At 41.2% G+C, this 16,778-nt stretch overlaps 1 protein-coding gene across 8 annotated transcripts in view; it reads right to left on the reverse strand.

Annotated features, from left to right (window-relative positions):
* Nucleotides 1–16,778, reverse strand: part of Shal (potassium voltage-gated channel protein Shal) — a 93,747-nt gene that overhangs the window by 33,461 nt on the left and 43,508 nt on the right. For all 8 annotated transcript variants that reach the window (XM_086911539.1, XM_086911541.1, XM_086911542.1 and 5 more), the window contains exon 3: nucleotides 5,164–5,352. In XM_086911539.1, coding sequence (XP_086767665.1) covers nucleotides 5,164–5,352 — 189 coding nt within the window. The remainder of the gene's footprint in view (nucleotides 1–5,163; nucleotides 5,353–16,778) is intronic.

Raw genomic sequence — 16,778 nt, forward strand, 5'->3', positions numbered from 1 at the left:
ATTTGAAGAAGCGAACACGAAATAAATTTTTTAATAACCGATTATGAATGACAAGAGGTCGAATATATCGAGGGTGAAACTATCGAAAAACAATTTATTCTCTCGTTTCTCGAATCTTTCGAAACGAATAAATAATTATTTCTCGACACAGAAGATGGTTAAAGGTTTCGTCGGGATTTAACCTGTATTTCGGTCGAATGAAACGACCGAATGGCGATAAGCGAAGACGGATACACGCAACGGATGCGACACCATTTTAGAAATGCAGCGACCGCAAGACGCAGCCAGAATGGATATGCATTCCCCGGTTAATAGAGGCGGTGGTGATCAGCGTTCGTAAATTCAGCCGGGCCATCCTCGTCCCCCATAAATAACTCGACCTGACCCCGCTCCGCTGCCTACCACCAGTCGCGCGCTTGTCCCGCCATTTTATCAATGTCCCCTGCCTCATCCTATCTCGTTGGATCAAACTCGAATCGCCCTTAACCACGACAGAATCTTCATGATCGATCCGACGGAAAAAAAAAGGCGAGCCGACCTCGAGCTCCCCAACGCCTTAAATCTCCTGGCAAAATCCGAAATGGAATTTCATCGTCATTTTGGATCGAGGAGGGAATGGAAAAATGCAGTTTCTCCAGGAATAATTCGAATAATCGAACGAATATTTCGTAATTGAAGGGGGAGGAGATTCGTTGGTCCGTTGCCAAACAGGGAAGGGAAAGAAAGTTGGAGAGTTTTCTTTTTTTTTCTCTCTCTCTCTCTCTCCTTTTCGAAATGATCATTTCTCTCTCCAAGATTCTTGGAAGGGAAGGGATTATTCGAAGGAGGAAGAGAATGAAACGCTGGAGCTTGAAGAAAGTGAAAGAAGCATCTCGATCGAGATCGATCGCCAATTTCGTCCACCGCCATTTTCTCCATTCTTCTTTCGCTGACTTCAAGGGACACATAACTTTTTCCTTCGAACGATTAGTTCCTCGCGTGATCTCTCTCTCTCTCTCTCTCTCTCAAGAGAGAAATATTCTCCAAGAAGGCTCCGCTCGTGCGAGTCGGAAAATCCGACGCTATTGTTGGATCCCTTTAACGCCGTTTCCCCGGCTATAATTAGTCCCCGGGTCCGGGATGACGTCTCGCCTCGAGACGACTTCGATTCCCGAAGAGATTCGATCGAGGCCGGCCACGACCCGGAAGAAATCAATACCGCCGACACGACGACACCGCCCCCGTCTCGCGCCCCGCGCAACCGCCTCCAAAGATCTCCGACCCGAGATCCTTTCCCTCCTCGATCTCTGCCTCCTCCGTGCGTCACAACAGCCAATGGATCCACGTCGTTTTCGAGTCGTTTGTAAGAGTGGCGAGATAACACTGGGTTCAACTTTCGAGACAAGGAGGAAATTCTTCTTTCGAAAGATTTCTTCTTCTTACCGTGAGAGACTCGCTTTATTACCTGGAAGAGAGCGATTCATCGAGGGTGAACGTGGAGTCTCTCCAACGCGTTAAAAAATAAATTTGTCTTCGCGCGTGTATATGTCTCGTTATATCCAAGCTTTCTTCGAGTTTTCGCTGTTTATCTTGGAACTTTCGTTCTTTTCAGAGCGAGGAGAACGCGTGCTCGATGAATGATTTTCCATGGGAATGGATTGCGATCAGTCGGGGCTAACAATCAGACATCATTGGATTGGATCGGTCGATTTCGAGGATCCGGATGGATTCTTGTTATCTTGATATTGTTAAGGGTGGATGGACGTGTTCTTCGGGGGAAAAGACTTCTCTTTTCGTGGAAAAATGATCCAATCTTGCGGAGAGATCCGATGGAAATGTATCGGTTGCCAATTATGGAGACACGAGCAGAAGAGAGATAACTCCGCCCGGAGAACAAGATCCTTAAAAGTATTAACCGAGCCTGGTTAAAGAATTGGAGAAATTCGAGAAACACGAGCGATTTCTTGTCAAAAATATGCTTAAATGTTCACCCAACCGTGTTTCGAGTAACAAATCAATCTTTTCAACCTCTCCTCCTCTCCTCCTAGTTCAAACCGAAAGTTCTCGTGTAAACGAGATCAAAAAAAAGGTCTTGGTATACATCTTGCTCAAGATCGGTCAAATATTGATTAAGAGAAATTTTCGTTAGTTATCGAAATTTTAAATAGGAAAGGATGCGTCGCGGAAATTCGCGTTTCGAATTCTTGTGAGTAAGAAGATCGGCGCGTTTGATTCGCCTCGCGAGGGGACGTTTCCTCTTCTCGACGAAGGGGAAGGGACGAGGGATCGGCGTTGAAAAGGCGGCTAAACGCCGGCAGGAAGTCGAGATCGTAGACAGACGCGTGGAAAGAGGGAAAGGAAAGGACAGAGCAGGAAGTGGAGCGGCGCTGCCCCGGGCCGTATGCACGATTTTCTTCGCCAGTCGACAAAGGCGACCGGAATCGCGCTGCTTTCTGGGTTAAGTATATCCAGCCAGGGGAGAAGACTGCTACATTTACCCGGAAGTGGAAGACTATCGGGTGAAAAGTGTCGTCGAAAACGAATTCCAACCAAGTTGGATTGAAAATTGATCCAAGCTAAGAGGACACGTGACGATTATTTCGAATCGTTCCTCTTCGAAATTTCTCTCTTTTTCTCTTATGATTTTTGACCAAATTTTTTTTTTCCAACCACGTGACAATGAAGGAATTGAATTTGGATCGCGCACTTGATCACGATTTTTGAGATACATAAATTGAATCGCCATTCCTTTTGTCCTGTCTTGGAATTTTTGGAATATCTTGAATATTAATCTATTGAGAAATCCAAAAATAGTGAAAGTCTCGTCGAGTGACTTGGCTTCGAAGGAAATAATACGAATTATCGAATTTTTTTTCCAACGGACGAGTAGATGAAGGAATGAAAGAATTGAATTTGGATCGAGCACTTGATCACGATTTTTGAGATACATAAATTCAATCGCCATTCCTTTTGTCCTGTCTTGGAATTTTTGGAATATCTTGAATATTAATCTATTGAGAAATCCAAAAATAGTGAAAGTCTCGTCGAGTGACTTGGCTTCGAAGGAAATAATACGAATTATCGAATTAGAGATCGATGATTGGATCGGTTCGGGGAAAAATAATAGGATCGAGGGGATCGTTGAAATGCATTTCCTCTTGATCTTGTAAAATGTGCATCCTCCCTGTGCACGGGTAACCCGGGCGGACCTTGCAATTAACACAATTTCCGTGGAAATTCAGGCTCGAGTGGCCATCGAGACAGGGTTCCGATTTGCAGAACCGACCTATTTATCCACGTTTTCGGCAACGTTCGATTCCAGGGACGTGGAAACACTCCTGTTAACTCCTGTTCTTGGATAAAGTGTCGATTCTTAGCTTCGACAGAATTCGCAAATTAAAAATATATGCTCGAGTTACATATAGGGCATATATCGTAGATACGTCTCTTGCGATCAATCTAACGGTGGTAATAGAAACCGTCGATGCAATTATCGGTCAAATTTATCAATCAAACGTTGTACAATCAATCATGAAAGATCTTCGTATGCATCTTGCTCAAGATCGATCAAACGTTCATTAAGAGACATTTTCGTTAGTTATCGCCGATTAAAATCACGATCGAACACAACGAGTTATCCTAATGAATCGTCCTAATTCGTCGTGCGGGAACGATTGATTCGATTTCAGAATTTTCGAAAGTCTTCGTAAAGTAAAACAGAAAAAGACTAATTAAAAAGACTAATCAAGTATAAATTGAAATCACAAATTTAACATTACTTCGATGATTCTATAAAATTCTATAAAAAAAAAAAAAAGTAACTAAAAACCTTCATTGACTATTCTAATCCTATTGATCCTATAATTTCAAAAAATTCAACTTACGAAACAAAACTGGATAAACTGTTATACCATATAAAATTAATGACACGAATAATATTCTACAATTCGATCTACCATCTCACAAACACAATAACGGAGGATACATACATACCATCCAAACTCGCGCTACGCTAACCTGCGACACACAAGAGTTATTCTCTCCGTTTATATTCACCAGTTTGCGCGCCACACACCGAGTGGGTGGCCACGGTGCGCGCGCGCACACACACGCACACGAGTGGTGTGCTAAAATTGGACGCCAACCGAGAGGGGAGGTTTATTCAAATTACAGCGCTTCGACCGTTGGACTCGTAACAGGCGACGTTGGTTCGCGGATAAACGCGCGACATTTCAACCATTGATTCCGCGAAATTAAACGGAGCCTCCTCCCGCGAGGCGAGGGTTTAACGAAGCGGACGCCTCAATGGAGGAGAACCGCTCCTCTCGAAATCGCTCGGGGGATATTTCCAATCCGCTTCTTTTCTCTCCCCGCCCCCTCCCCTCTTCTCCTTTCCGTGCACGCGTCCACGGGTTATTTCGAAAGAGTTATGAACTCGACACTTGGAGCAACCGAGCGCTCTGTGTCGTAAAAGGGGGCCGGCCGTTTTAATCGAGGTGTTGTCGCGCCGCGAAAATCGGTTTATTGCCGGTGATTTATCAACACCGATATCTCAAAATATTTACCAACGCGTGCAGCGGTCGATCCACGAGAGTGGTTAAGTTAAGGAGGAACGAGTTGAACTTGTACTTTGCGCTTGTATATTTATATTTCAGAAGATTGCCAATCGAGCAAAGTGTATAAATTATTAACTCTTAACTTTCGTACCATTACGATTAAACCATTTTTTAATCCTTTCTATGGTTACCAACGTGAAGAAAAATAAATATTATGACGAGAATTTAGAGCTGAGTACATACTGAAGGCATGTTTGATTTTGAAGAGTTAAAAGACATTATGGAAGACGATGTTGGTTATGATTCTGGCACTTCCATTATACTGCCAGAAAGAGACGAAGAATTATTGAAAGTGAAAGCGAAGATTCGTTGCAAGACTTAGATGAATGGCGTGATGGAAGAATTAGACATTCCAGGTAGAATACCTTTTAGCGTATTGTCACAGATCATTGGTTCCTACCAGCCGACACAATATTTTAAATTGTGAAAGACTTCCTTTATCTCAGGCGTTCCGCTCCAAAAATGTGCCGGAGTGTGCTGGTAGGCAGTACTTAATATTGTATGTATGATACGATGAAATATAGGATGGCGATTGTACGAGTGCAAATGTTAAAAATGTCCATCTTACCGTGGTCTTCTCTAAACAACGAAGTAGATGATGATGCTGCAGCTCGAAGATATCCTCCTCCTTGTAATTGTCGTCCAGCTGAAGGCCGCTCTCCTGGGCGGCCAAACGTGCCTCGGCCGCCTTCTTTTTGCTCACGAAGGCCGCCCCGCTCGACGCTTTCGCGATCCTGATCCGTGCCAATCTTGCTTTCTGGAAAATAAAGAAAGGGCAAACGTTAGAAAACGTTGTATCATCCCGGAACCAAGCGTTCGTCCTTCGACAAATTTTCGTCCCTCCGATCCATTCGTAAAAACTTGGGGCGGAGATCGGCGAAGGGAAATATTTTTAGGTTGCCAAAATAAAACCGACAAACAACGCGTAACGGTCATCTTCACGGTCAACCTAGTTTCCCTCCGAGTTTTGGAAAGGGACCAAAATCGGGGAGAGAAAGGGCCGAGGAGAGTTCGAAAGACGGGAAAACGCGCGTCTTTCCAGGTCATCCAAATGAAATTGTCTCGCGCGAGGAACGATTAGAAACGCATCAGCTTCGAGCAACGAATTAGACGAATTCGGTAGAAGAGGTGATTAGACCAACACAACGAGCATGCATTTCTGCTTTTTCTTTCTTTTCTCTCGCGAGACGTCTCTCCTGTTTCCCGCCGACGGTCAATTAAGCTTTTAGCGAGGATTTTCCAGGAGGAAATTCACCGTGTGCACCGCCATTCAAATGCCGCAAATGCCGAGAGGCGTCCACGCCCATTTCCGCAACGATTATGGACCCGGCCGTTCGGCATTTTTCGCTTCAGACACCGCCTTGTTCAAACAGCCGTTTCGCTTCGCGAGAAATTCTCCACGAAATGAACCGATAAAAATCGAGCGAGGGGATCCTTTTACTTTCTAATCTATCGAATTTACACCTATCTCGGCTATAAATATGATGAATAATTCGACGAGATCGAATGTCGATGATCGAGGAACGCCAATGGAACACGGTCGATCTCGATGAAACGAGAATTTCTAAGAAATCTTTTCCACGAATCCTTTATGGAGAATATTGGGCGGGATCGATGATTTTTCCTCCACCTTTTTCCTTTCGATATCGTTGAAAACGTTGAAAGTTTCAAGACGGCCCGATGGTTTTCGCGCGTGGCAAAATAACCGTTCGTTGCGTTACTCGGATAAATTTATTTTCATCGCGATTTTTATCGCGCAAACATTTTTCCAGCGAACTTTTTTTTTCTTCTTTTTTTTTTGCGCGCGCGCGTTCAACATGATTCACCGGGCGAACGTTATTACCATTTATCTCGAGCAGCCAGCCACTATCCACGTCCAACCATCAGTATCAATCGCAATGCACTCAGCTTTCGTTCTCTCGCTCGCCAAGTGGAACAAAGAAGCGCGTTGCACGACATCTCGGTGAATCATTAACGAATCATCAAGAGGTTACCTCTCTCGCAACGACGATGTCTTTTATCCACCTCGTAAAACGAAAAAACGAGCCATCATAACGACGAAGGCGAAGAAATTATTATTATTTTCTCCTCTTCCTCGCATCGCTCGATAAATTCAGATAGTTACGGCTCCAAGTCTAATAAAAATTAGGTATTTTTTCTTTCTTTCTTTCTTTTTTTTTTCTTCCCCCTCATTTGCTCGGATAAAACTTTATCCGCAAGGATAAATTGCATCACGCCCTTATGCTAATACAGAAAGTTTCGATTCCCGTTCTTATCGAGTTTCGTGGATCTCGCGAAAATTCTTCTACAAAATGTCCTTAACGGCACAATAATGCACGATCGTTGAATTATCGAAGCGGCTAAACTGTTACGAAACTGCACGTGATAACTGGAGATCCATTACGCGAGCTCGCGATTATGACTCCGCGATAAATCCTTCAACCGGCGTTTCGTGCCCGTTGAATTATCTTTAATTCCGTAATAGTTTCGTCGATAGTTCCAGCTCGCCTGGATAATAAAATCAGTTATCGTGCCACATTGTATCAATCACTCGTGAGTATTTTTCATTTAATATCGGTCCAACTGCGAATCGAACTGCGATCGCTTCGTCTTATATCTCCTCTCGATATTGTAATTCGTCTGTCAACTATAAAAAGATGTTTGAAACGACGTCTGTTTCAACGAACTTCCATTTTCAATTTTCTTTATTTCTTCATTTACTCGTGAAACAGAGAACTGTGATCGTGATCCTAATTTCACGAATTTCGACGCTAAATTTCGACAAAATCGATTAAATTACGTATGATCCTCGATTTCCATGTTTATATAAAATTGCAACATCGAATCAATCATCGATCATCCCCTCCAAATTTCTTGCAATCTTCAAAATCCTTTCGAAATTCCGGATTCTTCTCTACGTTCTCAAACGTTTCAACAGCGAACCATACACGTTGCAACAAATCCAACCGTGCGACGATATATTTTCCGAGACAACGTTGCCCTGCTCGAAAAACCACCTCTCCCTCCTTTCGAGGACAACTTCCTGACGTTTCGCAGCTGCTCGACCGCGCAAACATCCGGCAACACCGAGGATGTCCACGTGCAGACCGATCGGATCCCTCTCGAACAGCAACTCGATTTCTCTCTCTCTCTCTCTGATCCACCGAGAAAATATACCATTGGATGGATATAAATATGGAGCGCGGCTTGCTTGGGCCAGCCAATCTGTACGGTTGTACTCTATAATTAGAGGAGCGTCGCCGATGATGCGCCGCTTTCAATTCACTGCATGGCTCGGCCAATGTTTGGCAGAATTTCTGGCCGCGTAAATGTTTCGCTTCTTTGATGCATTGAATGAGAGAGGGGAAGAGGAGGATCGAATTCCGATACGGTTCCTCGAATTTTAACTTTCGAATCTCTTCTCTGGGATTGGAATACTTGGACGAAGGTATTTCTCTCTGCGGAGTGTGTATTTGGAGTGGAATATTGAACACGTTCTGTTCGCAGTTTTCGCGCGTTTCGAGTGAACAAATTCGCGTGGAACAAGTAAGAATGGGAGTAAGAGGAATAAATTGTTCGTTCAAAAAAAATTTGACTGCAGAATTCGTGACAGAGAAACTGTGTGTGGAGAGAATTCGGTGATAACAACAATGGGTGGAGAATTGGTCGAGTTGTTATCGTGGCGATTGCCAGATTTTAACAAAGTAGGTGGATGAAAAAGTAAAAGAAGAGTGAAAATATAAAAGGATGATCGAATATATATAATAATCGAAAGCAGCGGAATTTGACTATATTCTGCGAAACCAGGGATAGATTCGTAAATTCGAATTCGTTGAAAAAGATATCGTTGGTTGGTTAGTGCAGTGGTGAACGATAAATAAGAAATATACTGATTTAGCTGAACGGATATATATTTTGCTTATACGTGAGTGCACGTGTCAGAACAGCAACTGAACAACTGACGATCGCGTATCGTAGACAAACAAAAGGATGCCAACTACAGAATAGTGACACTGCTAGCAACGTTTAATGATAAAATTATAGATAAAATTTCAGTGAACTTTTATACCCTTTTATACCGAGCGTTTACAATTCGAATTGCTTTGAAAAAAAAGAAAAAAATTGATGATAGAAACAAAATATCGAGCGACTATAATCAAAAGGGTTTATATCAATATCTTCTTTTTCAACGAATTCGAATATCACGAATCTATCCCTGGCTTCGTAGAATAGTCAAATATAGTCAAAGAATTGTTATAGAATTCGGTGAGGAAATATTAACGATCGAAACTGATAATGGAGACCGGAAACGAGCATCGGAAGATCGATCTCGAGTTTCCGATCCGGCGGAAGCTGAGATTTAACGGCTGACCGAGATCCCTCGATGATTGGGGGGATTGAAAAATTAATAGATCGTGCGTATTACTCGGGATAAGTATCCTCGAGGAGATTTCGATCCGGAAAGAAAGATGGATCGAGTACAGTTCGAAAGGAAAAAAGCGAGATTTATTGTTATGCACGACGATTATGCTTGGTTGGATGACGTTAAGTTGGAAAGATGCGATGGCAGGATCGGGCGTGGAGTGGACCATCCCCTGCCTGTCCAACGAAATTATTAATCGACGGCGGCCGCTAATTAATTCGCTTATGAACAGCACTTTTTTCGCCGGGCGACAGCTACCTGTTGTCTCGCATCGAATTAATTAACTATCGACATCGTTGCGATCACCCGACCTTCCGCCCCGTGTAATATTAATTACCATGACAGAGAGAGAGAGAGAGAGAGAGGGAACCCTCTGTTTCCCAAACATAATCCTCTAACAGGAATCATCCGTGCATCGACCATGATGGAAGATTAAATTTCAACCGGAAATTACCGCATCCCTTCTTATCTATTCAACTCATTTTGGAAAATCAATTCGACGGATTGAAATTTCATTCGTGCCATGTACAGAGGAGGCTGGCCAGATCAAGTTCAACGTGCGAATTTGAATGAATAGATCGAGATTTACGAATAGTAAAAAAAAAAAAGAAAAATTGGCGGCCAAAGTTAACGCAGCGCGATCGAAGAACAAGCGGATCCAACGATCCTAAAAGCAACTTTTGAAGCTTGTTTGTTGACAGGGGAGAGGAAGATCATTTTTCAAAGATTCGAATACAAGATTTATGTTCGCTCCCTGTCGCGTCCCTGTCGACTCCTCGTCCATTGTGCGTACTTTCGACGACACGTGGCGGCCAAAGTACGCGCCCTTCGCGTCCACATTTATCCATCTCGATCCTTGGCGAAAAGGGAAAGGGCATCGATGCGGAAAGGACACGGGGGTTGCGAGTATCGCGTGGCTCTGGACGATTAATTGGAGGGAAGACGAGGGAGGGGAAGAGGGCCGATAAGAAAAGAGAATGCACGAGAGATTCCAACTCCGCTATCGCGGTTTTCCGTCTCGTTCGACCCTCGCACGGGTCTGTCTGTCTGTCTGCCCGCTCGCGAGAAGACGACGGTAAGTTAATTAAGCGAACGCCGACGAGTAACACGCGGGTCACGGACGGGTGAAAGGGGCGCGGCATTTCGTTTCAAGAAAGGGCCATCACACCACCTCGAATAAAGTACGCAAGACCTACTTTCTCCACCTCGAGCATTGAAAATTAAAATAGTAAAGTGCCGCTGCGAAAAAGAAAAGAAAAGGAAAGAAACGGAGGGGGGGGGGGGAAGTCGCGTTTCCATGCGCCTTCTTCTCCTCTCCCCGCCCCTCTTTCTCGCCTATAATGTTAATAGTCGGGGGAGAAGGAAGGAAGGAAGGAAGGAAGGAAGGCTCTAGACGGAAGGAAAATCTCTGAATAATTTTTCTTGACGAGGTTGGTGCAATAATAATAATCGTATCCCATCACGATGCCACACGCGTGTAACAATCATTTCTTCGATTATTTTTCCTTTCTTTTTCCGTTTGTTTCTTTCTCGGTATACGTCGATACCAGGTGGGAAAATTATCGTTATTGGTCGTCGTAGCGAATTGTATGAATCGAGTCGCGTTTCAAATAACAACGAAGTAAAAATACACGACGAGATTTTTCTCGTCGCGGAATTTCAAAGATCATTTCGTGATTGTTTCATATAATTTTTTAATTGTCACATTTCAGAGACGAGACCGCGCCGAGCGATTAATCAAGCGAGACGAAATCTCCTTCTTTCTCGTTCCGTTGATGGCGTGAAATTTATCATCGAACATATTGAAATTTTTCTTACCCACATTGAATCTTAATAATCCAAAGATAATTTGATAAGATTATTACGTTGTTGCAAGCATGTAAGATTGTTATAATAAAATTAACTCTCGTTTATTATTCCTTCTCTTAACTAAATTTGTTATAACTTTCTATTAATTTCTTTCTCCAAAAACGAAAAAAAAATAAAATAAAATAAAATCCACTTTTCGGTAACGCAAACACGTTCCACGATAAAGTCTCGTAAAAATCGTTATCACCGGTTCGCAACAACAACGAATTGTTCGATCGCGTGGTTTGGCAAAAGAGAACCGGTGCACCGGTGTAGATACGTTTCATTCAACAGGGAATTCCTTCTCGCCGTTCGCGCGATACCGCGATGAATGCGTTGAATCTATGCAACTTCCGCGAGAGAAACCGCGCTGCCGGATGCTGATAAAAATTTCGCGCCTAAAATCCAAATTTTCCAAATGTCACCGTTTTTTCCCTCTTTCGTGTAATTTCCACACAAGTTCGAGCGATGCAAATCACGTCCAGAGCCCGACGAAACGAAAGGATCTCGAAGAAAAACAATCGAAAATCGGAGGAAAATCAATCGTGGACGTTTCATCGAACGGACCTCTCTCGTGTCTTCCTTTCTCTTCTTTCTTCCTTCTTTTCCCTCTTTTCTTCTCTCCCCTCCAGAATTCCCAATCTTCATAAATTTCGCGCCGAAATCTAAAATCCAAATTTTCCGAATGACGTCGATTTGTTCGATCGTTTTGCTTTCCTTTTTTTTTTAATCCGCGCCACTGTAATTCGCGGTTCGGGATTGATGTTCCATGTATCGGTAAAAGAACAATGACGATGACGACTAATCGTGGATTCAATTGAAATTGGTTTGGTAACAATCGCGTTTGTCCCAACAATCGATCGATTCCGACACACCTCTTAAATTGACGGATTTTTGACCACGTTCTATGTAAATCGGTCTTACCGTTTTGTGAACAAATATCAGCAAAAAAGAAAAATGATCTGCGGTTTATTAAATGAAAGGAAAAAAAATTCTCTTCGTTCGTTTAATTTTATGATTTGACGATATACGTGTATTAATCGTGAATAAAATCGTTGTAGATTTTTAATATTAATATCAATACGGTAATTGCAATAGAAATTATTCTACGAGTGAAAAAGAAAAGACTTGATTATCGTGTGTTCTATTATCTATAAGCTGTCTCTTACATTTTCAATTTCTTCGTTCCTATATTAAAGAAAAATTAAATTGATACGTGCAAGAAAGAGACACGTGCAAAATGTCGCGTAGTTAAGATATTAAAAAAGCGGTGACGCATTTACAGTTTCTGTTATCGCGTTTCGCCGAATTACTCGTAGCGAGAAGTAAAAACATCTTCGACAACATCGAGAGACAGAGATAACGTGTGTTGATGTTTATTAAATGTTATCTCGATGGAGGCCAATATGATAACTAACAATAAGTCGCAATTAATTTGCGAATTTTACCAATCCATCGAAGGGAAAAAATTATCGTTTTCTTGTCATTTTTCCCGTACAAAATTATCGATCAACCCACTCTTGCTATTTCAAACAAATTATCTTATTTTATTAAATACTCAACGTTCAAACGACAAGTGGCTCGCGAATAATTCGTTTAAAAAAATCCGATATAACTTTGCCGATCCGATCCGACATTCGACGCGTTGTTTTTTCCCTCCGAAGAGGAGAAATAAGTGGAAAAGTAGCGTTTGAAATTTCGGTGGTTTAACAATCGGCCACCCGTGTCGCCGATATCCTTTTATTTCCGTCCGAATGAGATCGGGCCGCGAAAGTCGATTTTCACGCGGCGGCATAAAGAGTTCCAATTAAAAGTCCCTTTGCCGAGTTCGCGCCAAGTTAATCCGAGGAATCTCGCCTCCATTGTTCCCGGCCGACATTTATCGTAATATCCCGAATATCGAACAAAGGTAATCGACTCGAATCAAAGTAGGAGGAGGAGAGCACGCCTCGTTCAAAGCTTTCCAAATATCGGATGAAAAATTATCCTCGATTTCTCAATCATCATCGATTCGTTCAACGAAGATTAAAGACGGGGAGAGAAGTTGCGCTGTTATTTGACAAAATTGATGTGTTGACAGAGTTGTTATTAAAAAGAATTCTTCTCTCGACGTGTTAATTACATTGCGATTAGAAATTCGAAAAATCGAGCCACGATTTGTAATTGTGATGCGTTTATACAGGATCAACGCGGAAGAATAATAAAAAAGTTATTTGACAAAATTGCGACGTGATATATACAGAATTATTAAAAAAAATTCCTCTCTCAAAATTTCTTTCGACGGGCGTTAATTATGCGGGCGTTGAAATTATCGATATCGCGATTAGAAATTCGAAAAATCGAGCCACGTAATTGTTTAATAGGTTTATCGTGGTACACGATAGAACGAGGATGAGTTAATAAAAAAAATTGTTATTAAAATTAATAATACGATACGAAAGACGCGAAATTTCGAAAAATCGATTTATAATTGTAACACGTTTATACAGGATCAACGAGGAAGAATAATAGAAACGTTATTTGACAAAATTACGACGTAATATATACAGAATTATTAAAGAAATTTCCCTATCTTTTCTTTCAACGTGTCAATTACGTGGACGTTGAAATTATAATCGTTATAATCGCGATCACAAATTTTAAAGAACACGAAATTTCGAAAAATCGAACTGCGATTCAATGATCTTATTATAATCGACTTATATACGATGCAGTTATTTGAAAAATAACGGCGCAATATAGTATAGAATTGTTAAAAAAAAATTCCTCTTTCGCAATTTCTTTCGACGTGTTAATTACACGGGCTCTGAAATTATCGATATCGCGATTAGAAATTCGAAAAAATCACGATTTGTAATTGTTTAATCGGTTTATCGTGCTACACTATCAACGAAGATGAATTAATAAAAAAATTGCGCAGTTATTTGACAAAATTACGGGGCAATATATACAAAAGACGCGAAATTTCGAAAAAACGGGCCGCGATTTATAATTGTAATACGTTTATCAACGTACAAGATCAACGAGGAAGAATAATAAAAACGTTATTTGACAAAATTACGACGTAATATATAAAGAATTATTTAAAAAAATTCCTCTCTCGCGTTTTCTTTCGACGTGTTAATTGCATAACCATTGAAATTATAATCGTTATCGCGATCACGAATTCCAAGTGACGCGAAATTTCGAAAAATCGAGCCGCGATTCAACGATCCCCTCTAATTGTAATCGATTTATCGTAATACACGATCAACGAAGAATAAAAAAGTTGAAACGCAAAATAACAACGCAATAGAATCATTCAAAGAGCATCTGTTCGCTTGTTAATTATCGATATTAATTAATTATCGCGATTAGAAATTTTGTATTTCGATTCCGATACGATACAAACTACAACAAAAATGACAAAATGGTTGCGCTGTTATTCGGCAAAAATTACAACGCATATATATATAAGAAAATATCTCTCTCTCTCTCTCTCTCTCTCTCTCTCTCTCTCCTCTCTCTCTCTCGCATTCTCGTGTAAATTAGTCGAGACGCGTGATTAGAAATTGCAAGAGGTTTCGAAAACTAATATAAAAAAGATGCTTACGTGCCTCGAAATATCGAACTTTTGTATCGCGTATTTTCGAAGCGTGGAACGGAGAGAAGCCCGACGCGACCGGTCGCGACCGTTCAAAACAGAAAACTGATCGAAGCGCGTCGTCGCCCGAGGTCGAAGCGTCGACCGTTTCCACAACACGCGTACCACGGTGAAATTTCGAAACGTAAACACGGAATTATACCTCGATTCGAAATCGACTTTGCCGTACCCGTAATCAATTAAGGAAAAATTCGTTCGAATATTCGATTGATACCGCGTGATTGCTCGATCAATTAACTTGGATTAATTAACGCCCCCGCATTCGTTTACGATGCACAACGATTTTCGTAACGCGCGTTCGATTGCGTTGGACAACGCGTTCGAAATATACCGCGATTCGAGCGCAACAACACGGGGGAGGGGAAAAAAGGAAGAAAGAGAAAAGTTGTAAATCATTGGAAGAAAAATATATAAGGACGGATACGCTTGGAGGAAATCTTGAAGGAAATCGCGTGAGATTCGAGGAACCATGTTTTTACGATCGAATTATCCGCGGAAAATTTCGGTTAACGATCGAAAATCCCGATAAATAGCAGAATATTCGCAGGAAATTAGACATTGATTTTCGAATTAAGAAGAGGGACGCGAATTTTTCGAATTGGAATTTCTCGATTTGTTTCCCTTTTTTAAATATTTAAGCAACGATTGATCGAGCCGAGTCTCGTAGGATATTGAAATATATAAAATAATCGAGGAAATCGGCCTCTCTAATTAGATACTATGATATTTATCAATTATTAATTAACGCTGTAACAAGAAACAGGATATATAGATGCTATGATTGTACGAACGACGATACATTCCAATTCGAAAAATCAATTGAATTTTTTTCGATATTTCCTGTTTGTTTTAATACGAATAAACGATCCTTTCTCGATATTTCCTTTTTTTCGCGCGTCGACCAATCTTATGTTCGCACAAGATACGTAAATCGACCGTTTTATCGATCGCAATAACGGAATGGCAGTTGGCGGTAATTTAGTATCTAGTCCATTTTGATTTATCGAACGTATGTGGCCAGTGAAACGTATACCGATGTGTGTTTTACGAGGTGCAAACCCGGTTGACAGGCCTCGTCGAACAATGTGGGATCTTTCATCGCACTTTTCCTTTCCCTTTCGCCCGTTTCCATTCTATTTTTATTTAGAATAATCTTCTTTCCCTCTCATTTTGTTTCCTTCCTCTCGCGTGAAATTTATCACTTATCAAACTTTGGAAAATTTTAAAGAATCTTAAAACTTAAGAGTGAATTTTTTTCCCAACCTTCTCGAGAACTCGTTCCTTTCTTTCTTTTTTCTTTTCTTTTCTTTTCTTTTTTTTTTTTCTCCCCTCCTCGATTCCGATTAATTTTTAATTTACTTTGAAAATAAGTCTGTTTAAATTCTTCAAATTGGGTTGTAGGATATTTTCGCATTTTCCACTTTTGTTCGTTATTCAAATATATTTTTTAATAATTTAAACTTTAATTTTCAACGAAAATATTGAAATAAAAATATCACTTTGATTAAAAAAAAAAAAAAAAAGAAAAATTTGAATTCTAGCCTGATAACGTAGCACAGAGATAACGCAAGCACAGCCTCGCCTCGTCGTATTAATTTTCCATCGGGATAAATCCACGACATATCTCATCGTCAATTTTAGATTTTCGCGAAATTACGCATAAAATCAGAGAATCGAGTCGGACACCCGGCGCATAAATTCAAAACACGATAAATTTCCTCCCCCTGTCACGTGTAATTTCCACACAAGTTCTTATTCTCGCCAACCTCCCCACGGGGACTGTGACGCAGATCCTCTCGCGATATAAATCATGTCCAGAGCCCGAAGAAACGGAAACCGAAAGGATCTCGAAGAAAAACAATCGAAAATCGGGGAAAATCAACCGTGGACGTTTTATCGTCACTACGAACGCATCGAACGAATCTCTCTCTCTCTCTCTCTCTTCTCTCTTCTCTTCCTTTCCTTTCTTTTTTTTCTTTCTTCTTTTCTCTTTTCTTCTCTCCCCTCCTCAATTCCCCACCCTCATAAATTTTCCAACGAAGATCAACGACGACGGATTTTTCCGACACGATGGTTTCGATTACGTCGCTTTTCCAGACAAAGATCGTCCTCCAACCCAGATATCGGATCCATTCTTATTAAAATTGTCGTGTCGTTTGAAATTTTGCAATTGTCTATAAGAACGGCAAGGAGAAATCGTCTCGATACATCCTCCTGTTCCTCTCTCTCCAAAAGACTCAAGAGACAAGATTCTTTTCATCTTGTTCAT

The sequence above is a fragment of the Apis florea genome, unplaced genomic scaffold (genome assembly GCF_048593485.1).
Source record: "Apis florea isolate Af1SG1 unplaced genomic scaffold, ASM4859348v1 contig_3325_pilon, whole genome shotgun sequence".
In the NCBI taxonomy this organism is placed as follows: Eukaryota; Metazoa; Arthropoda; class Insecta; order Hymenoptera; family Apidae; genus Apis; species Apis florea.